We start from the raw sequence: 23,299 nt of genomic DNA, 5'->3' as shown, positions 1-23,299 counted from the left end.
GGTTAGGGTGGATTGGCCGTGCTAAATTGTCCCCGTAGTGCCCAGGGATGTGTAGGTGAGGTGCATTAGTCAGAGGGATGTGCAGAGTAATGGGGGAATGGGTGGGATACTCTTGCTGGGCCGAAGGGCCTGTTCCCACACTTTCGGGATTCAATACCAGATATTGCTGGAGAAACTCCGCATGTCTGGCAGCACCTGTGGAGGGAAAGCAGAGCTAACATAGGAGCAGGAGGCGGCCACTCGGACCTTTGAACCAGCTCTGCTGTTCATCAGTGTTATGGCTGACCGTCCAACTCAACAGCTGAACCCTGCTTTCTCCCCATAACCTTTGACCCCCTTCACCCCCAAGTGTGATATTGTCTTGAATACATTTGATGTTTCGACATCGGCGACCTCCTGTGGTTTGGGTGAAGAAATGTCTCCTCATCTCTGTCCGGAATGGTCCACCCCAAATCCTCAGATTCTGACCCCCTCCCCTGCATCGGTTCTCGACGCACCCACCATCCTTCCCTGTCTCGTCCTGTGAGAGTTTCATATGACTCTGTGAGATTCCACCCCCTCCTTCATCCACCTGAACTCCAGTGAATACAATCCTAACCTCGTCAATCTCTCCTCACACGTCAGTCCCACCATCCGGGGAAACAGCCCGGCAAACCTTCACTGCTCTCTCTCTCTCTCTCTCTGTCTCTCTCTCTCTCAAGAGTCATACAGCACGGAAACAGACCCTTCGGTCCAACCCGTCCAGATATCCCAATCCAATCTAGTCCCACCTGCCAGCACCCGGCCCATATCCCTCCAAACCCTTCCTATTCATATACCCATCCAAATGCCTCTTAACTGTCGCAATTGTACCAGCCTCCACCACTTCCTCTGGCAGCTCATTCCATACACGTACCACCCTCTGGGGGAAAAAGTTGCCCCTTAGGTCTGTTTTACATCTTTCCCCTCTCACCCTAAACCTATTTCCTCTAGTTCTGGACTCCCCCACCCCAGGGAAAAGACCTTGTCTATTTACCCTATCCATGCCCCCCTCATGATTTTATAAGCCTCTAGTTCTGGGCTCCCCCACCCCAGGGGGAAAAGACCTTGTCTATTTACCCTATCCATGTCCCCCCTCATGATTTTATAAACCTCTAGTTCTGAACTCCCCCACCCCAGGGGGAAAAGACCTTGTCTATTTACCCTATCCATGTCCCCCCTCATGATTTTATAAACCTCTAGTTCTGAACTCCCCCACTCCAGGGGGAAAAAACCTTGTCTATTTACCAAATCCATGCCCCCTCATGATTTTATAAGCCTCTAGTTCTGGGCTCCCCCACCCCAGGGGGAAAAGACCTTGTCTATTTACCCTATCCATGTCCCCTCATAATCTTATAAACCTCTATAAGGTCACTCAGCCTCTGACACTCCAAGGAAAACAGCCCCAGCCTGTTCAGCCTCTCCCTGTTGCTCAAACCCCCAACCCTGGCTACATCCTTGTAAATCTTTTCTGAACCCTTTCAAGTTTCACAACATCTTTCCGATAGGAAGGAGACCAGAATTGCGCGCAATATTCCAACAGTGGCCTAACCAATGTCCTGTATGTGACCTCCCAACTCCTGTACTCAACATTCTGACCAAGAGCAAGAGCATCCTTCCTCAGAAGTGCAACAGTAAACAATATATGGGGATGGAGAAAAAGAGAGAGAGAGAGAAATACAAACGCAGTTGGACAGATGAAGGAACAGCGAACGTGCACCGAGCTGTCGATAAAGGAATCGGTAAAGTTCAGCCTGAGAGAATGAACAGCTGCCAATGGGGTCTGTCAATGGCTGACATTGGGATGTTTTGTGCTCGAAGCCCATACAATAAAAAGGCCTGGCGTGCAGGGTTTGGGTAAGGACCAGGGGAGAAAAACGCTCAACTCCTCAAAGCGTTGAACCCGATACCGAGTCCTGAAGGACTGCAGGGTCCCCAAGCGGAAAACGGGGTGCTGTTCTACCGCTGGAGCACTGCAGCGAGCCCGGGACAGAGACATCGGCCAGGGAACAGGGTGGCATGTTGGAATGATGGGCATTCAGAGATTCGGGGTCACTTTTGCAGACGGTTACTGAGCGGGAGCTCATTTCTACTCCAAAGAAAGAGAATGTCGCTGAATTCACTCATTCTCAGATCTGTTGCCAAGTCGAGAGAGAGAGAGAGAGGGACAGAGAGAGGGAGACCCAGAGAGAGAGACGGGGAGAGAGAAAGACAGAGAGGGTAAGACAGGGAGAGAGAGAGAGAGAGACGGAGAGAGAAAGACAGAGAGAGAGAGTCACACAGAGAGAGACACAGAGCGAGACAGAGAGAGAGAGTGACAGTGACAGAGAGACAGAGAGTCTCAGAGAGAGAGAGACACAGAGAGAGAGAGAGATGGAGAGAGCGAGAGAGAGAGACAGTGAAAGAGAGAGAAAGAACGACTGAGAGAGACAGAGAGAGAAAGACAGTGAGAGAGATAGACGGAGAAAGACAGAGAGAGAGAAAGACAGAGAGAGACACACAGAGGGTGAGACAGGTAGAGAGAGAGACACAGAGAGAGGGAGAGAGCGAGAGAGACAGTGACAGAGAGAAACAGAGAGTCACAGGGAGAGAGACACACAGAGAGAGGGAGAGACAGAGAGATGGAGAGAGAGAGAGAGACAGTGAAAGAGAGAGAAAGAACGACAGAGAGAAAGTGAGAGAGAGAGAGAGACACAGAGAGAGAGAGAGATACAGAGAGAAAGACAGAGAGAGAGAGACAGACTGAGAGAGATACAGAGAGGGAGAGACACAGAGAGAGAGAGACAGAAAGAGACAGAGAGAGAGACAGATAGACTGAGAGAGACAGAGACAGACTGAGAGAGATACAGAGAGGGAGAGACAGAGAGAGAGAGACAGAAAGAGACAGAGAGAGACAGACAGACTGAGAGAGACAGACTGAGAGAGATACAGAGAGAGAGACAGAAAGAGAGAGAGAGACAGACTGAGAGAGATACAGAGAGGGAGAGACAGAGAGAGAGACAGAAAGAGACGGAGAGATACAGAGAGGGAGAGACAGAGAGAGACAGATTGAGAGAGATACAGAGAGGGAGAGACAGAGAGAGAGAGACAGACTGAGAGAGATACAGAGAGGGAGAGACAGAGAGAGAGACAGAAAGAGACGGAGAGATACAGAGAGGGAGAGACAGAGAGAGACAGATTGAGAGAGATACAGAGAGGGAGAGACAGAGAGAGAGAGACAGAAAGAGAGAGAGAGAGACATTGAAAGAGAGGCACAGAGAAACAGAGAAAGACAAGCTGAAAGGTTCCTTGTGTTTTGTACAAGAAATTGCCAAGGCAAACCCATTCCACAGTTGGGGAGCACTTTCTGCCCAGCCCGCAGTGCAGCAAGAACTGCACTGACCAACGTCAATCAGTGACAGTCCCATCCATTCCTCCGGGAACGGTAAACGCACGGGAACCTGTGGTTCCCCGGGGCTTTCCCCGCTCTGCCGACGCCTCGGCTGTCCCCTTTGGCCGGAGACGTGACGTTCCCGCGCCTCGATTCCGAGCCACACGAACTGCGCCGCCCCGGGCAAACAGACGCTCCCGAGATTGTCCCTTGGCTTCCTCGCCGTCTGTCTCACGCTGCCAAACCACCAGATGGCAATATCTCACTGCCTTGATGTACAGCACCACGCTCTCCCCCCCACACCACCTCCTCCACGTTACCCTGCAGCTTGGTGCTAGAACGTGGGTTTGTCGCCAAGACCAATTTCACACGTTTATAAACATCTCGGCTCAACAAGGGGCTGAACCACGACGTGTTGACTGGAACCATTTCATTTCGGCTGGCCAAGATGATTTAACCTGGCACTTCCTGCATCTGTGCTGCGTAACTATGAAACCACAAGTCGACCGAAACGAGTCAAGGGGTTGACCCTTATATCACACGGCGCGGGAACAGACCCCTCCAGCGCACCATGGCTGTGCCGGACGTGGTGTGTGTGTGTGCGTGTGTGTGTGTGTTGCTGGACAAGCAGAGAGGGGTCAGACCGCATCCGGGGAGCAGGAGAATCGACGTTTCGGGTTGATTCAATTCTGGCCTCGAACAACTGTCTGGGTGGAGTTGGCACGTTCTCCCTACTGTCTGCGTGGGTTTCCTCCGGGTGCTCCGGTTTCCTCCCACAGTCCAAAGGTGTGCAGGTTAGGGTGGATTGGCCATGCTAAATTGTCCCCGTAGTGCCCAGGGACGTGCAGGTTAGGGTGGATTGGCCGTGCTAAATTGTCCCCGTAGTGCCCAGGGATGTGCAGGTTAGGGTGGATTGGCCGTGCTAAATTGTCCCGTAGTGCCCAGGGATGTGCAGGTTAGGGTGGATTGGCCGTGCTAAATTGTCCCCGTAGTGCCCAGGGATGTGCAGGTTAGGGTGGATTGGCCGTGCTAAATTGTCCCCGCAGTGCCCAGGGATGTGCAGGTTAGGGTGGATTGGCCGTGCTAAATTGTCCCAGTAATGCCCAGGGATGTGCAGGTTAGGGTGGATCGGCCGTGCTAAATTGTCCCCGTAGTGCACAGGGATGTGCAGGTTAGGGTGGATTGGCCGTGCTAAATTGTCCCCGCAGTGCCCAGGGATGTGCAGGTTAGGGTGGATTGGCCGTGCTAAATTGTCCCAGTAATGCCCAGGGATGTGCAGGTTAGGGTGGATCGGCCGTGCTAAATTGTCCCCGTAGTGCCCAGGGATGTGCAGGTTAGGGTGGATTGGCCGTGCTAAATTGTCCCCGCAGTGCCCAGGGATGTGCAGGTTAGGGTGGATTGGCCGTGCTAAATTGTCCCAGTAATGCCCAGGGATGTGCAGGTTAGGGTGGATCGGCCGTGCTAAATTGTCCCCGTAGTGCCCAGGGATGTGCAGGTTAGGGTGGATTGGCCGTGCTAAATTGTCCCAGTAGTGTTCGGTGCATTAGTCAGAGGGAAATGGGTCTGGGTGGGTTTACCTTCAGAGGGTCGGTGTGGACTTGTTGGGCCGAAGGGCCTGTTTCCACACCGTAGGGAATCTAATTTTGAAAAACAGTCCAAGTTTTCAGAGTGTTGCTCCTACAGTAGGTAGCTAGTGAGGCAGGATCATAGGACACAGAATTGATAGCAAAAGGAGAGTGGACAGCGAAGAGGGTTCCCTCAGATTACAACAGGATCTGGACCAGATGGGCCAATGGGCTGAGAAGTGGCAGATGGAGTTTAATTCAGATAAATGCGAGGTGCTGCATTTTGGGAAAGCAAATCTTAGCAGGACTTATACACTTAATGGGAAGGTCCTGGGGAGTGTTGCTGAACAAAGAGACCTTGGAGTGCAGGTTCATAGCTCCTTGAAAGTAGAGTCGCAGGTAGATAAGATAGTGAAGGAGGCGTTTGGTATGCTTTCCTTTATTGGTCAGAGTATTGAGTACAGGAGTTGGGAGGGTCATGTTGCGGCTGTACAGGACATTGGTTAGGCCACTGTTGGAATATTGCGGGCAATTCTGGTCTCCTTCCTATCGGAAAGATGTTGTGAAACTTGAAAGGGTTCAGAAAAGATTTACAAGGATGTTGCCAGGGTTGGAGGGTTTGAGCTACAGGGAGAGGCTGAACAGGCCGGGGCTGTTTTCCCTGGAGTGTCGGGGGCTGAGGGGTGACCTTATAGAGGTTTATAAAATCATGAGGGGGGAGCATGGATAGGGTAAATAGGCATCAAGGTCAGTGAGTCCAGAACTAGAGGGCATCAGCTTAGGGTGAGAGGGGAAAGATATAAAAGAGACCTCAGGGGCAACATTTTCATGCAGAGGGTGGTACGTGTATGGAATGAGCTGCCAGAGGAAGTGGTGGAGGCTGGTACAACAGCAACATTTAAGAGGCATTTGGATGGGTATATGAATAGGAAGGGTTTGGAGGGATATGGGCCGGGTGCTGGCAGGTGGGACTAGATTGGGTTGGGATATCTGGTCGGCATGGATGGGTTGGACCGAAGGGTCTGTTTCCGTGCTGTACATTTCGATGACTCTATAACTGATGTGATATATTGAACAAACCTAAATTGTTGTTATATTTTTCATCTTTTCAAATGGGTTGCAGGTTTCAATTCACTAATATGTAAATCACACAGCACCAGGTTCTCATCCAACAGGTTTATTTGGTTTTTCAGCTTTCGGAGCGCTGCTCTTTCGTCAGTGGAGGAGGGTCATAGGGCACAGAATTAATAGCAAAAGATCAAAGTGTCACACCACACTATCCCATACACTCTCTCACACACACACCACACACACACACACACACCCCACACACACACACACACACACCACACACACACACACACAAGTACGCAGAACTTCTTACAAGCCACATTGCTGAGTTAACTTCAGGTTTTATTTTTTAAAAAACTGACATCTCAGCTCCGACAACGCATGAAAGGTGTGAGGTCATCTTGAGTGCAATCGTGAGTCAGACTGGTCCTATCTCCAAAGCAGGGATTTATAAAACGTCACGTGGTTTATAAAAAAATATTGACTGCCTGCAGGTGGTCTGCTTTGTGAACAAAACATCTACAAACATGATTCTGCAAATGCAAATTCGCCCTGTATGTGTGTGTGAGGGAGGGCGTGTGTGTTTGTGCATGCGTGGTAGAGTGTGTGTGTGTGTGTGTGTGTGTGTGGGGGGGGGTGTGTGTGTGTGTGTGGGGTGTGTGTGTGGTGTGTGTGGGGTGTGTGTGTGGGGTGTGTGTGTGTGTGGGTGTGTGTGTGTGGGTGTGTGTGTGTGTGGGGGGTGTGTGTGTGGGGTGTGTGTGTGTGGGGTGTGTGTGTGTGGGTGTGTGTGTGTGGGGTGTGTGTGTGTGTGTGGGGTGTGTGTGTGGTGTGTGGGTGGGGTGTGTGTGTGGGGTGTGTGTGTGTGGGGTGTGTGTGTGTGTGTGGGTGTGTGTGTGTGTGGGGTGTGTGTGTGTGTGGGGGGTGTGTGTGTGTGGGTGTGTGTGTGTGTGGGATGTGTGTGTGTGTGTGGTGTGTGTGGGGTGTGTGTGTGTGTGTGTGGGGTGTGTGTTTGTGTGTGTGGGGTGTGTGTGGGGTGTGTGTGTGGTGTGTGTGTGTGGGGTGTGTGTGGGTGTGTGGGGTGTGTGTGTGTGGTGTGTGTGTGTGGGGTGTGTGTGGGGTGTGTGTGTGGTGTGTGTGTGTGGGGTGTGTGTGTGGGTGTGTGTGTGGGGTGTGTGTGTGGTGTGTGTGTGTGTGGGGTGTGTGTGTGGTGTGTGTGTGTGTGGGGGTGTGTGTGTGGGGTGTGTGTGTGTGTGGGTGTGTGTGTGTGTGGGGTGTGTGTGTGTGGGGTGTGTGTGTGGTGTGTGTGTGTGTGTGTGGGGTGTGTGTGGGGTGTGTGTGTGGGGTGTGTGTGTGTGGTGTGTGTGTGGGGGTGTGTGTGTGTAGGGTGTGTGTGTGGGGTGTGTGTGTGTGTGTGTGTGTGTGTGCCTGAGAGCGAGCGCATGCGCGCGTGTGTGTGGTGTGTATGTGTGCCTGAGAGTGAGTGCATGTGTGTGCGTGTGTGTGTGCCTGAGAGCGAGTGCGTGTGTGTGTGTGTGTGTGTGTGCGCGTGTCTCTGTGTGTATGTGTGTGCCTGAGAGTGAGTGTGTGTCTCTGTGTGTGTCTGAGAGCGAGTGTGTGTGTGTGTGTGCCTGAGAGCGAGTGTGTGTGTGTGTGTGTGTGTGTGTGTGCCTGAGAGCGAGTGTGTGTCTGTGTGTGCATGGCGTGTGTGTGTGTGTGTGGGGTGTGTGTGTGTGTGTGCGTGGTGTGTGTGTGTGTGCGTGTGGTGTGTGTGGGGTGTGTGTGTGTGTGCATGGTGTGTGTGTGCGTGTGGTGTGTGTGTGTGAGAGAGAGTATGGGATAGTGTGGTGTGACACTTTGATCTTTTGCTATTAATTCTGTGCCCTATGACCCTCCTCCACTGACGAAGTGCTCCGAAAGCTGAAAAACCAAATAAACCTGTTGGATGAGAACCTGGTGTTGTGTGATTTTTAACCTGAAAGCTATGCCGCCCAATATTTGACATTTCTACTCTGGGAAAAGGATTCCAACTATCCACGCCTCCGGTGATTTTGTAGACTTCTCTCAGTCATAGTCATAGAGTCATAGAGATGTACAGCACGGAAACAGACCCTTCGGTCCAACCCGTCCAGATATCCCAACCCAATCTAGTCCCACCTGCCAGCACCCGGCCCATATCCCTCCAAACCCTTCCTATTCATATACCCATCCAAATGCCTCTTAAATGTTGCAATTGTACCAGCCCCCACCACTTCCTCTGGCAGCTCATTCCATACACGTACCACCCTCTGTGTGAAAATGTTGCCCCTTAGGTCTCTTTTATATCTTTCCCCCTCTCACCCTAAACCTATGTCCTCTAGTTCTGGGCTCCCCCACCCCAGGGGGAAAAGACCTTGTCTATTTACCCTATCCATGTCCCCCTCATGATTTTATAAACCTCTATAAGGTCACCCCTCAGCCTCCGACGCTCCAGGGAAAACAGCCCCAGCCTGTTCAGCCTCTCCCTGTAGCTCAGATCCTCCAACCCAGGCAACATCCTTGTAAATCTTTTCTGAACCCTTTCACATTTCACAACATCTTTCTGATAGGAAGGAGACTATCGCGTATACCTAGGGACAGGGCAGGTTCGACCACACAAAACGCTTTATGGTAACAGAACACAGTGAGGAATGTGATGTTGTGGCTGCAGAGAACAGAGAACATTCTGGCGCAGTCCAGGCCCTTCGGCCCGTCCACGCTGTGCTGACCAATCTGAAACCCCCTCTCCTACCCTATTCCATTCTCATCCCTATGCCTATCCAATGCCCATTTAAATGCCCCTAAAGTTGGCGAGTCTACTCCTGTTACAGACAGTGTGTTCCACGCCCCCTCCTACTCTCTGAGTAAAGAAACTCCCTCTGCCATCTGTCCTGTATCTATCACCCCCCCTCAGTTTAAAGCTGTGTCCCCTCGTGCTAGCCATCACCATCCGAGGGAAAAGCCTCTCACTGTCCACCCTATCTAACCCTCGGATTATCTTATACGTCTCAATTAAGTCACCTCTCAACCTCCTTCTCTCTAACGGAAACAGCCTCAAGTCCCTCAGCCTTTCCCCATAAGACCTTCCCTCCGTACCAGGCAACATCCCGGGAAATCTCCTCTGAACCCTTTCCAAAGCTTCCACATCCTCCCTATAATGCGGTGACCAGAACTGTACACAATACTCCCAAGTGCGGCCGCACCAGAGTTTTGTACAGCTGCAGCACGACCCCGTGGCTCCGAAACTCAATCCCTCTCCCGATAAACGCCAACACACCGTACACCTTCCTATCAAACTGGGTGGCAACTTTCAGGGATTTACGTACCCGAGATCTCGTGCGTGGGAAAGGAGCGAGATCAACGTTACTTTTGAAGTTAGAGAGGTGCGTTCAGAAGCCTAACAACAGGGGGGAGAAAGCTGTTCTCGAATCTATTGGTCTGTGTGTTTATACCTTTGTATCTTCTAGTTGGACATGACAGTTACTGGGGGTTGGGAGTAACGTTGGCTGTCTTCCTCAGATAGAGAGGAGCGCGGAAACAGACACTGCGGCCCAACTCCGCCCAGATATCCCAACCTAATCCAGTCCCCATGTGCCAGCACTTGGCCCATCTCCCCCTAACCCCTTCCTATCCCAGTCCCCCATCCTTTTAAATGTTGTCATTGTACCAGCCCCCACCACTTCCTCTGGCAGCTCGTTCCCCACACACGCACCACCCTCTGGGGGAAAACCCGAGGGTCCCTTCCCCCCCCCACCCCTCACCTTAAACCTAGTCCCCTCTTAAACCACTGTGACGTGATTGGGTGGGATGTTTTTTCTGTAGAAATCGGAACGTTTTCGTCTCTCGCGTCTCAAATCGGATCGACGAGTGAGTCTCTGATGTTTGAGGCCTACCCCACCACCCTTATTCCCATTGCCTCCTCACCAGCCCGCCCCCCCCCCCCCAACCATTTTCCCTCCATCGACCCTATGGAAACCCCATTGAAGAGCACGAAGATGGTTCCCCTGCATGCGTCCAATCCCTGCTCTCCCCGTACTCAAACCCAGCATTGCGCCGTCTCATTAGTTCAGTAACCAGAGCTGTTCAAAGTATTCCGGGAGTGGCCTAACTTCGAGCACTGTGGCGATTGGAGCAAGACTTTCTTGTTCCTGTAAAGGTCAGCATGACACTGCGCTTCCCTACCCTGAGGAAACAGGCCCTTCGGCCCAACATGTCCTCCAAAGAATAACCCACCCAGACCCATTCCCCTATCACTCTGCATTTATCCCTGACCAATCCACCCTAACCTGCACATCCCTGGGCGCTACGGGGACAATTTAGCATGGCCAATCCACCCTAACCTGCACATCCCTGGGCACTAAGGGGGCAATTTAGCACGGCCAATCCACCCTAACCTGCACATCCCTGGGGGCTACGGGGACAATTTAGCACGGCCAATCCACCCTAACCTGCACATACCTGGGCGCTACAGGACAATTTAGCACGGCCAATCCACCCTAACCTGCATATCCCTGGGCACTGCAGGGACAATTTAGCATGGCCAATCCACCCTAACCTGCACATACCTGGGCGCTACAGGACAATTTAGCATGGCCAATCCACCCTAACCTGCACATACCTTGGTACTATGGGGACAATTTTGGACTCCTCCACCGGCAGAACACAACTACACGACGGCTGGAGGAGGAGCGCCTCATCTTCCGCCTGGGAACCCTCCAACCACAAGGTATGAATTCAGATTTCTCCAGCTTCCTCATTTCCCCTCCCCCCACCTTGTCTCAGTCGGTTCCCTCAACTCAGCACCGCCCTCCTAACCTGCAATCCTCTTCCTGACCTCTCCGCCCCCACCCCACTCCGGCCTATCACCCTCACCTTGACCTCCTTCCACCTATCCCACCTCCATCGCCCCTCCCCCTAGTCCCTCCTCCCTACCTTTTATCTCAGCCGGCGTGGCTCTCTCTCTCTTATTCCTGATGAAGGGCTTATGCTCGAAACGTCGAATTCTCTATTCCTGAGATGCTGCCTGGCCTGCTGTGCTTTGACCAGCAACACATTTGCAGCTGTGATCTCCAGCATCTGCAGACCTCATTTTTTACTCCACAATTTAGCACGGCCAATCCACCCTAACCTGCACATACCTTGGTACTATGGGGACAATTTAGCACGGCCAATCCACCCTAACCTGCACATCCCTGGGCACTATGGGGACAATTTAGCACGGCCAATCCACCCTAACCTGCACATCCCTGGGCACCAGGGGACAATTTAGACTGGCCATTCCACCCTAACCTGCACATCCCTGGGCACTACGGAGACAATTTAGCACGGCCAATCCACCCTAACCTGCACATCCCTGGGCACTACGGGGACAATTTAGCACGGCCAATCCACCCTAACCTGCACATCCCTGGGCACTATGGGGACAATTTAGCACGGCCAATCCACCCTAACCTGCACATCCCTGGGCACTACGGGACAATTTAGCACGGCCAATCCACCCTAACCTGCACATCCCTGGGCACTACGGGGACAATTTAGCACGGCCAATCCACCCTAACCTGCACATCCCTGGGCACTACGGGGACAATTTAGCACGGCCAATCCACCCTAACCTGCACATCTTTGGACTGTGGGAGGAAACCCACGCAGACACGGGGAGAATGTGCAAACCCCACACAGACAGTCGCCCTGAGGCTGGGATTGAACCCGGGTCCCTGGTGCCATGAGGCAGCGGTGCTAACCGCTGAGCCACCGTGCCACCCCGTTTCTGCCTAGCAGTCTGGCTGGAGAGAGAAAGCAACAAGGTTGAGGTTAGAAGTTGAGGGGACCTTTTTAGAATCAACTTGCTAATACTGCTGGCAGAGGGGTTCATATCATTGACAGACCCACAGAGGTCGAACAGGCTGGGGCTGTTTCCCTGGAGTGTCAGAGGCTGAGGGGTGACCTTATAGAGGGTTATAAAATCATGAGGGGGGGCATGGATAGGGTAAATAGACAAGGTCTTTTCCCCCTGGGGTGGGGGAGCCCAGACCTAGAGGTTTATAAAATCATGAGGGGGGGCATGGATAGGGTAAATAGACAAGGTCTTTTCCCCCTGGGGTGGGGGAGCCCAGAACTAGAGGGGGGTAGGTTTAAGGTGAGAGGGGGGGAAAGGGACCTGAGGGGTAACTTTCCCCCCCAGAGGGTGGTGCGTGTGTGGAACGAGCTGCCAGAGGAAGTGGTGGGGGCTGGTACAATGACAACATTTAAAAGGATGGGGGACTGGGATAGGAAGGGGTTAGGGGGAGATGGGGCCGAGTGCTGGCACACGGGGGGACTGGGTTAGGTTAGGGTATCCGGGTCAGCACGGATGAGTGGGACCGAAGGGCCTGTTTCGGTGCTGTGCACAGCTCTATGTCTCTGCATGCAGAGACATAAATAACAAACAAATGATTTGAAAATAAAACAGCAGGGACAGAAAGCACGGGTGCAGAGAGAGAGAAGGAAGTTGAAGTTTGGATTGCATTCTGCCTGACACATTGACATTGAGGGGAGTTTGCAAACCCAGGACTTTGATTGACAGCTGGTCCCGGGCAGGCCCGTACGCACGCGCAGTTAAAGGGGGGCGGTCCCCGAGGCAGGGGGCGGGGGGAACGAGCTGACGTTGGCAGGTCCCCACTCCGATGAGAGAAGAGGGACGCGCTGACGTCAGATGGTTCACGCCCACCTGCGGGCGGAGGAACGCGCTGACGTCTGCAGGTCTCTCCAAAGTGAGAGGGGGGACGAGCTGACGTCAACAGGGCCATTCACCCTTGAGTGCGGAAGTACGCGCGGACGCAAACATGTTAACGAGAGGCGGAGGGACGCGCTGACGTCATCAGGTCCCGGGCGGTGGAACGAGCTGACGTCTGCTGGACCACGCCCACTTCTGGGAGGAGGGGCGAGAGCAGTGGGTGGCGACAACGGTCCCGATTGGTGGGCTCGGCTGCCCGTCAGCCGGAGCGGGATGGGCGGGGAGCCAATGGGAGGGCGGCGGAGGGGCGTGTCCCAGTGGAGGGTGGAGCGGGCTCGGAGGAGGGAGGGTGTTAACGCCCGCCGGAGGAGACTAAGATGGCGCAGGTTAGTGAGGTGAGAGAGAGGGCAGGGGCGGACAGAGGGAGGGGGGAGGGTCGGGGTCAACACCCCCTCACCCCCATACCCCCATACCCCCATAAAGCGGCGTCACACCAGGGGGGTGGGGGGGTACATTTGGCTTTGATCCCCCAGAGGGTCAATCCTGTAAACACCCCCCTCCCCCTCCCCCAGGGGGTAAACACCCCCCTCCCCCTCCTTCCAGGGGGTTAATCCCCCCTCCCCCTCCTTCCAGGGGGTAAACTCCCCACCCTCCCCCAGGGGGTAAATCCCCCCTCCTCCAGGGGGTAAAGTCCCCCCTCCCTGATGGGGTAAACTCCCCCTTGCCCTCCTCCCCAAAGGGTAAACACTGGGGTACATTACTGGTGGGGACGGGTCTGTCACTGTATAACACTGGGGTACAGTACTGGTGGGGACGGGTCTGTTCCTGTATAACACTGGGGTACAGTACTGGTGGGGACGGGTCTGTTCCTGTATAACACTGGGGTACAGTACTGGTGGGGACAGGTCTGTCCCTGTATAACACTGGGGTACAGTATTGGTGGGGACGGGTCTGTCACTGTATAACACTGGGGTACAGTACTGGTGGGGACGGGTCTGTTCCTGTATAACACTGGGGTACAGTATTGGTGGGGACGGGTCTGTTCCTGTATAACACTGGGGTACAGTACTGGTGGGGACGGGTCAGTCACTGTATAACACTGGGGTACAGTACTGGTGGGGACGGGTCAGTCACTGTATAACAGTGGGGTACAGTACTGGTGGGGTTAGGTCTGTTCCTGTATAACACTGGGGTGCAGTACTGGTGGGGATGGGTCTGTCCCTGTATTACACTGGGGTACAATACTGGTCGGGACGGGTCTGTCCCTGTATAACACTGGGGTACAGTACTGGTGGGGACAGGTCTGTCCCTGTATTACACTGGGGTACCGTAGTGGTGGGGGTCGGGTCTGTCCCTGTATAACACTGGGGTACAGTACTGGTGGGGGACGGGTCTGTCACTGTATAACACTGGGGTGCAGTACTGGTGGGGGACGGGTCTGTCACTGTATAACACGGGGGTGCAGTACTGGTGGGGGACGGGTCTGTCACTGTATAACACTGGGGTGCAGTACTGGTGGGGACGGGTCTGTCACTGTATAACACTGGGGTACAGTACTGGTGGGGACAGGTCTGTCACTGTATAACACTGGGGTACAGTACTGGTGGGGACGGGTCTGTTCCTGTATAACACTGGGGTACAGTACTGGTGGGGACAGGTCTGTCACTGTATAACACTGGGGTACAGTACTGGTGGGGACGGGTCTGTTCCTGTATAACACTGGGGTACAGTACTGGTGGGGACGGGTCTGTCACTGTATAACACTGGGGTACAGTACTGGTGGGGACGGGTCTGTCCCTGTATAACACTGGGGTACAGTACTGGTGGGGACGGGTCTGTCACTGTATAACACTGGGGTACAGTACTGGTGGGTACGGGTCTGTCCCTGTATAACACTGGGGTACAGTATTGGTGGGGACGGGTCTGTCACTGTATAACACTCGGGTACAGTACTGGTGGGGACGGGTCTGTTCCTGTATAACACTGGGGTACAGTATTGGTGGGGACGGGTCTGTTCCTGTATAACACTGGGGTACAGTACTGGTGGGGACGGGTCTGTCCCTGTGTAACACTGGTGTACAGTACTGGTGGGGACGGGTCAGTCACTGTATAACAGTGGGGTACAGTACTAGTGGGGTTAGGTCTGTTCCTGTATAACACTGGGGTACAGTACTGGTGGGGATGGGTCTGTCCCTGTATTACACTGGGGTACAATACTGGTCGGGACGGGTCTGTCCCTGTATAACACTGGGGTACAGTACTGGTGGGGACAGGTCTGTCCCTGTATTACACTGGGGTACCGTAGTGGTGGGGGTCGGGTCTGTCCCTGTATAACACTGGGGTGCAGTACTGGTGGGGGACGGGTCTGTCACTGTATAACACTGGGGTGCAGTACTGGTGGGGGACGGGTCTGTCACTGTATAACACTGGGGTGCAGTACTGGTGGGGACGGGTCTGTCACTGTATAACACTGGGGTACAGTACTGGTGGGGACAGGTCTATCCCTGTATAACACTGAGGTACAGTACTGGTGGGGACGGGTCTGTCCCTGTATAACACTGGGGTACAGTACTGGTGGGGACAGGTCTGTCCCTGTATAACACTGGGGTACAGTACTGGTGGGGACAGGTCTGTCCCTGTATAACGCTGGGGTACAGTACTGGTGGGGATACGTCTATTCCTGTATAACACTGGGGTACAGGACTGGTGGGGACAGGTCTGTCCCTGTAAAACACTGGGGTACAGTACTGGTGGGGACAGGTCTGTCCCTGTATAACACTGGGGTACAGTACTGGTGGGGACGGGTCTGTCCCTGTATAACACTGGGGTACTGTACTGGTGGGGACGGGTCTGTCCCTGTATAACACTGGGGTACAGTACTGGTGGGGACAGGTCTGTCACTGTCTAACACTGGGTCACAGTACTGGTGGGGACAGGTCTGTCACTGTCTAACACTAGGGTACAGTACTGGTGGGGACGGGTCTGTCCCAGTTTAACACTGGGGTACAGTACTGGTGGGGACAGGTCTGTCCCTGTATAACAATGGGGTACAGTACTGGTGGGGACAGGTCTGTCCCTGTATAATCACTGGGGTACAGTACTGGTGGGGACAGGTCTGCTGCTGTATTACACTGTGGTTCAGTACTGGTGGGTACCGGTCTGTCACTTTGTAACACTGGGGTACAGTACTGGTGGGGACGGGTCTGTCAGTGTATAACACTGGGGTACAGTACTGGTGGGGACAGGTCTGTCCCTGTATAACACTGGGGTACAGTACTGGTGGGGACAGGTCTGTCCCTGTATAGCGCTGGGGTACAGTACTGGTGGGGATGGGTCTGTCCCTGTATAACACTGTGGTACAGTACTGGTGGGGACAGGTCTGTCCCTGTGGAACACTCGGGTACAGTACTGGTGGGGACGGGTCTGTCGCTGTATAACACTGGGGTACAGTACTGGTGGGGACGGGTCTGTCCCTGTATAACACTGGGTTACAGTACTGGTGGGGACGGGTCTGTCCCTGTATAACACTGGGGTACAGTACTGGTGGGGACAGGTCTGTCCCTGTATAACACTGGGGTGCAGTACTGGTGGGGACGCGTCTGTCCCTGTATAACACTGGTAACAGTACTGGTGGGGACAGGTCTGTCCCTGTATAACACTGGGGTACAGTACTGGTGGGGACGGGTCTGTCACTGTATAACACTGGGGTACAGTACTGGTGGGGACGGGTCTGTTCCTGTATAACACTGGGGTACAGTACTGGTGGGGACAGGTCTGTCACTGTATAACACTGGGGTACAGTACTGGTGGGGACGGGTCTGTTCCTGTATAACACTGGGGTACAGTATTGGTGGGGACGGGTCTGTCCCTGTATAACACTGGGGTACAGTACTGGTGGGGACGGGTCTGTCGCTGTATAACACTGGGGTACAGTACTGGTGGGGACGGGTCTGTCCCTGTATAACACTGGGGTACAGTACTGGTGGGGACGGGTCTGTCACTGTATAACACTGGGGTACAGTACTGGTGGGTACGGGTCTGTCCCTGTATAACACTGGGGTACAGTATTGGTGGGGACGGGTCTGTCACTGTATAACACTGGGGTACAGTACTGGTGGGGACGGGTCTGTTCCTGTATAACACTGGGGTACAGTATTGGTGGGGACGGGTCTGTCCCTGTATAACACTGGGGTACAGTATTGGTGGGGACGGGTCTGTCACTGTATAACACTGGGGTACAGTACTGGTGGGGACGGGTCTGTCACTGTGTAACACTGGGGTACAGTACTGGTGGGGACAGGTCTGTCACTGTATAACACTGGGGTACAGTACTGGTGGGGACAGGTCTGTCCCAGTATAACGCTGGGGTACAGGACTGGTGGGGACGGGTCTGTCCCTGTATAACAGTGGGGTACAGTACTGGTGGGGGCGGGTCTGTCCCTGTATTACACTGGGGTACAATACTGGTGGGGATGGGTCTGTCCCTGTATAACAGTGGGGTACAGTACTGGTGGGGACAGGTCTGTCCCTGTATTACACTGGGGTACCGTAGTGGTGGGGGTCGGGTCTGTCCCTGTATAACACTGGGGTACAGTACTGGTGGGGGACGGGTCTGTCACTGTATAACACTGGGGTGCAGTACTGGTGGGGGACGGGTCTGTCACTGTATAACACTGGGGTGCAGTACTGGTGGGGACGGGTCTGTCACTGTATAACACTGGGGTACAGTACTGGTGGGGACGGGTCTGTTCCTGTATAACACTGGGGTACAGTACTGGTGGGGACAGGTCTGTCCCTGTATAACACTGGGGTGCAGTACTGGTGGGGACAGGTCTGTCCCTGTATAACACTGGTAACAGTACTGGTGGGGACAGGTCTGTCCCTGTATAACACTGGGGTACAGTACTGGTGGGGACGGGTCTGTCACTGTATAACACTGGGGTACAGTACTGGTGGGGACGGGTCTGTTCCTGTATAACACTGGGGTACAGTACTGGTGGGGACGGGTCTGTCCCTGTATAACAGTGGGGTACAGTACTGGTGGGGACGGGTCTGTCGCTGTATAACACTGGGGTACAGTACTGGTGGGGACGGGTCTGTCCCTGTATAACACTGGGGTACAGTACTGGTGGGGACGGGTCTGTCACTGTATAACACTGGGGTACAGTACTGGTGGGTACGGGTCTGTCCCTGTATAACACTGGGGTACAGTATTGGTGGGGACGGGTCTGTCCCTGTATAACACTGGGGTACAGTATTGGTGGGGACGGGTCTGTCACTGTATAACACTGGGGTACAGTACTGGTGGGGACGGGTCTGTCACTGTGTAACACTGGGGTACAGTACTGGTGGGGACAGGTCTGTCACTGTATAACACTGGGGTACAGTACTGGTGGGGACAGGTCTGTCCCAGGAGAACGCTGGGGTACAGGACTGGTGGGGACGGGTCTGTCCCTGTATAACAGTGGGGTCAGTACTGGTGGGGGCGGGTCTGTCCCTGTATTACACTGGGGTACAATACTGGTGGGGATGGGTCTGTCCCTGTATAACAGTGGGGTACAGTACTGGTGGGGACAGGTCTGTCCCTGTATTACACTGGGGTACCGTAGTGGTGGGGGTCGGGTCTGTCCCTGTATAACACTGGGGTACAGTACTGGTGGGGGACGGGTCTGTCACTGTATAACACTGGGGTGCAGTACTGGTGGGGGACGGGTCTGTCACTGTATAACACTGGGGTGCAGTACTGGTGGGGGACGGGTCTGTCACTGTATAACACTGGGGTACAGTACTGGTGGGGACAGGTCTGTCACTGTATAACACTGGGGTACAGTACTGGTGGGGACGGGTCTGTTCCTGTATAGCACTGGGGTACAGTACTGGTGGGGACAGGTCTGTCACTGTATAACACTGGGGTACAGTACTGGTGGGGACGGGTCTGTTCCTGTATAACACTGGGGTACAGTACTGGTGGGGACGGGTCTGTTCCTGTATAACACTGGGGTACAGTACTGGTGGGGACGGGTCTGTCACTGTATAACACTGGGGTACAGTACTGGTGGGGACGGGTCTGTCCCTGTATGACACTGGGGTACAGTACTGGTGGGGACGGGTCTGTCCCTGTATAACACTGGGGTACAGTACTGGTGGGGACAGGTCTGTCCCTGTATAACACTGGGGTACAGTACTGGTGGGGACGGGTCTGTTCCTGTATAACACTGGGGTACAGTATTGGTGGGGACGGGTCTGTTCCTGTATAACACTGGGGTACAGTATTGGTGGGGACGGGTCTGTCCCTGTGTAACACTGGTGTACAGTACTGGTGGGGACGGGTCAGTCACTGTATAACACTGGGGTACAGTACTGGTGGGGACGGGTCAGTCACTGTATAACAGTGGGGTACAGTACTGGTGGGGTTAGGTCTGTCCCTGTATTACACTGGGGTACAATACTGGTCGGGACGGGTCTGTCCCTGTATAACACTGGGGTACAGTACTGGTGGGGACAGGTCTGTCCCTGTATTACACTGGGGTACCGTAGTGGTGGGGGTCGGGTCTGTCCCTGTATAACACTGGGGTACAGTACTGGTGGGGGACGGGTCTGTCACTGTATAACACTGGGGTGCAGTACTGGTGGGGGACGGGTCTGTCACTGTATAACACTGGGGTGCAGTACTGGTGGGGGACGGGTCTGTCACTGTATAACACTGGGGTGCAGTACTGGTGGGGACGGGTCTGTCACAGTATAACACTGGGGTACAGTACTGGTGGGGACAGGTCTATCCCTGTATAACACTGAGGTACAGTACTGGTGGGGACGGGTCTGTCCCTGTATAACACTGGGGTACAGTACTGGTGGGAACGGGTCTGTCCCTGTATAACACTGGGGTGCAGTACTGGTGGGGACAGGTCTGTCACTGTATAACACTGGGGTACAGTACTGGTGGGGACAGGTCTGTCACTGTATAACACTGGGGTACAGTACTGGTGGGGACAGGTCTGTCCCTGTATAACGCTGGGGTACAGTACTGGTGGGGATACGTCTATTCCTGTATAACACTGGGGTACAGGACTGGTGGGGACAGGTCTGTCCCTGTAAAACACTGGGGTACAGTACTGGTGGGGACAGGTCTGTCCCTGTATAACACTGGGGTACAGTACTGGTGGGGACGGGTCTGTCCCTGTATAACACTGGGGTACTGTACTGGTGGGGACGGGTCTGTCCCTGTATAATACTGGGGTACAGTACTGGTGGGGACAGGTCTGTCACTGTCTAACACTGGGTCACAGTACTGTTGGGGACAGGTCTGTCACTGTATAACACTAGGGTACAGTACTGGTGGGGACGGGTCTGTCCCTGTTTAACACTGGGGTACAGTACTGGTGGGGACGGGTCTGTCCCTGTATAACAATGGGGTACAGTACTGGTGGGGACGGGTCTGTCCCTGTATAATCACTGGGGTACAGTACTGGTGGGGACAGGTCTGCTGCTGTATTACACTGTGGTTCAGTACTGGTGGGTACCGGTCTGTCACTTTGTAACACTGGGGTACAGTACTGGTGGGGACAGGTCTGTCCCTGTATAACACTGGGGTACAGTACTGGTGGGGACAGGTCTGTCCCTGTATAGCGCTGGGGTACAGTACTGGTGGGGATGGGTCTGTCCCTGTATAACACTGTGGTACAGTACTGGTGGGGACAGGTCTGTCCCTGTGGAACACTCGGGTACAGTACTGGTGGGGACGGGTCTGTCGCTGTATAACACTGGGGTACAGTACTGGTGGGGACGGGTCTGTCCCTGTATAACACTGGGGTGCAGTACTGGTGGGGACGGGTCTGTCCCTGTATAACACTGGTAACAGTACTGGTGGGGACAGGTCTGTCCCTGTATAACACTGGGGTACAGTACTGGTGGGGACGGGTCTGTCCCTATATAACACTGGGGTACAGTACTGGTGGGGACGGGTCTGTCCCTGTATAACACTGGGGTGCAGTACTGGTGGGGGACAGGTCTGTCCCTGTATAACACTGGGGTGCAGTACTGGTGGGGACGGGTCTGTCGCTGTATAACACTGGGGTACAGTACTGGTGGGGACGGGTCTGTCCCTGTGGAACACTGGGGTCCAGTACTGGTGGGGACAGGTCTGTCACTGTATTACACTGGGGTTCAGTACTGGTCGGGACAGGTCTGTCACTGTATAACACTGGGGTACCGTACTGGTGGGGACAGGTCTGTCCCTGTAAAGCACTGGGGTACAGTACTGGTGGGGACAGGTCTGTCCCTGTATAACACTGGGGTACAGTACTGGTGGGGACAGGTCTGTCAGTGTATAACACTGGGGTACAGTACTGGTGGGGACGGGTCTGTCCCTGTATAACACTGGGGTGCAGTACTGGTGGGGGACAGGTCTGTCCCTGTATAACACTGGGGTGCAGTACTGGTGGGGACGGGTCTGTCGCTGTATAACACTGGGGTACAGTACTGGTGGGGACGGGTCTGTCCCTGTATGACAGTGGGGTACAGTACTGGTGGGGACGGGTCTGTCGCTGTATAACACTGGGGTACAGTACTGGTGGGGACGGGTCTGTCGCTGTATAACACTGGGGTCCAGTACTGGTGGGGACAGGTCTGTCACTGTATTACACTGGGGTTCAGTACTGGTCGGGACAGGTCTGTCACTGTATAACACTGGGGTACCGTACTGGTGGGGACAGGTCTGTCCCTGTAAAGCACTGGGGTACAGTACTGGTGGGGACAGGTCTGTCCCTGTATAACACTGGGGTACAGTACTGGTGGGGACAGGTCTGTCAGTGTATAACACTGGGGTACAGTACTGGTGGGGACAGGTCTGTCCCTGTATAACACTGGGGTACAGTACTGGTGGGGACAGGTCTGTCCCTGTATAGCGCTGGGGTACAGTACTGGTGGGGATGGGTCTGTCCCTGTATAACACTGTGGTACAGTACTGGTGGGGACAGGTCTGTCCCTGTGGAACACTCGGGTACAGTACTGGTGGGGACGGGTCTGTCGCTGTATAACACTGGGGTACAGTACTGGTGGGGACGGGTCTGTCCCTGTATAACACTGGGGTGCAGTACTGGTGGGGACGGGTCTGTCCCTGTATAACACTGGTAACAGTACTGGTGGGGACAGGTCTGTCCCTGTATAACACTGGGGTACAGTACTGGTGGGGACGGGTCTGTCCCTATATAACACTGGGGTACAGTACTGGTGGGGACGGGTCTGTCCCTGTATAACAGTGGGGTGCAGTACTGGTGGGGGACCGGTCTGTCCCTGTATAACACTGGGGTGCAGTACTGGTGGGGACGGGTCTGTCGCTGTATAACACTGGGGTACAGTACTGGTGGGGACGGGTCTGTCCCTGTATAACAGTGGGGTACAGTACTGGTGGGGACGGGTCTGTCGCTGTATAACACTGGGGTACAGTACTGGTGGGGACGGGTCTGTCGCTGTATAACACTGGGGTCCAGTACTGGTGGGGACAGGTCTGTCACTGTATTACACTGGGGTTCAGTACTGGTCGGGACAGGTCTGTCACTGTATAACACTGGGGTACCGTACTGGTGGGGACAGGTCTGTCCCTGTAAAGCACTGGGGTACAGTACTGGTGGGGACAGGTCTGTCCCTGTATAACACTGGGGTACAGTACTGGTGGGGACAGGTCTGTCAGTGTATAACACTGGGGTACAGTACTGGTGGGGAACAGGTCTGTCCCTGTATAACACTGGGGTACAGTACTGGTGGGGGACAGGTCTGTCCCTGTAAAACACTGGGGTACAGTACTGGTGGGGGACGGGTCTGTCACTGTATAACACTGGGGTACAGTACTGGTGGGGACAGGTCTGTCACTGTATAACACTGGGGTACAGTACTGGTGGGGACAGGTCTGTCCCAGTATAACGCTGGGGTACAGTACTGGTGGGGACGGGTCTGTCCCTGTATAACAGTGGGGTACAGTACTGGTGGGGGCGGGTCTGTCCCTGTATAACACTGGGGTACAGTACTGGTGGGGACGGGTCTGTCCCTGTATAACAGTGGGGTACAGTACTGGTGGGGACGGGTCTGTCCCTGTATAACACTGGGGTACAGTACTGGTGGGGACAGGTCTGTCGCTGTATAACACTGGTGTACAGTACTCGTGGGGGACGGGTCTGTCCCTGTATAACAGTGGGGTACAGTACTGGTGGGGACGGGTCTGTCCCTGTATAACAGTGGGGTACAGTACTGGTGGGGACAGGTCTGTCCCTGTAAAACACTGGGGTAAATTACTGGTGGGGACAGGTCTCTCCCTGTATAACACTGGGGTACCGTACTGCTGGGGGACAGGTCTGTTGCAGCATAACACTGGTGTACAGTACTGGTGGGGACAGGTCTGTCCCTGTATAACACTGGGGTACCGTACTGGTGGGGGACAGGTCTGTCCCTGTATAACACTGGGGTACAGTACTGGTGGGGACAGATCTGTCACTGTATAACACTGGGTTACAGTACTGTTGGGGACAGGTCTGTCACTGTATAACACTAGGGTAC

The 23,299-nt window shown here is 54.2% G+C and overlaps 1 protein-coding gene across 1 annotated transcript in view; it reads left to right on the top strand.

Annotated features, from left to right (window-relative positions):
* Positions 1-1,719, top strand: part of LOC132809088 (tubulin alpha-1B chain-like) — a 48,908-nt gene extending 47,189 nt beyond the window's left edge. Inside the window, exon 7 of the mRNA XM_060822487.1 lies at positions 1,657-1,719. Within this exon, the coding sequence (XP_060678470.1) occupies positions 1,657-1,719 (63 nt within the window). The remainder of the gene's footprint in view (positions 1-1,656) is intronic.
* Positions 1,720-23,299: the final 21,580 nt, after the last annotated feature.

This window comes from Hemiscyllium ocellatum, unplaced genomic scaffold, assembly GCF_020745735.1.
Source record: "Hemiscyllium ocellatum isolate sHemOce1 unplaced genomic scaffold, sHemOce1.pat.X.cur. R1, whole genome shotgun sequence".
Taxonomy (NCBI): domain Eukaryota; kingdom Metazoa; phylum Chordata; class Chondrichthyes; order Orectolobiformes; family Hemiscylliidae; genus Hemiscyllium; species Hemiscyllium ocellatum.
The sequence above is the reverse complement of the archived record's forward strand: the minus strand, read 5'-3'. Positions and strand labels throughout refer to the sequence as shown.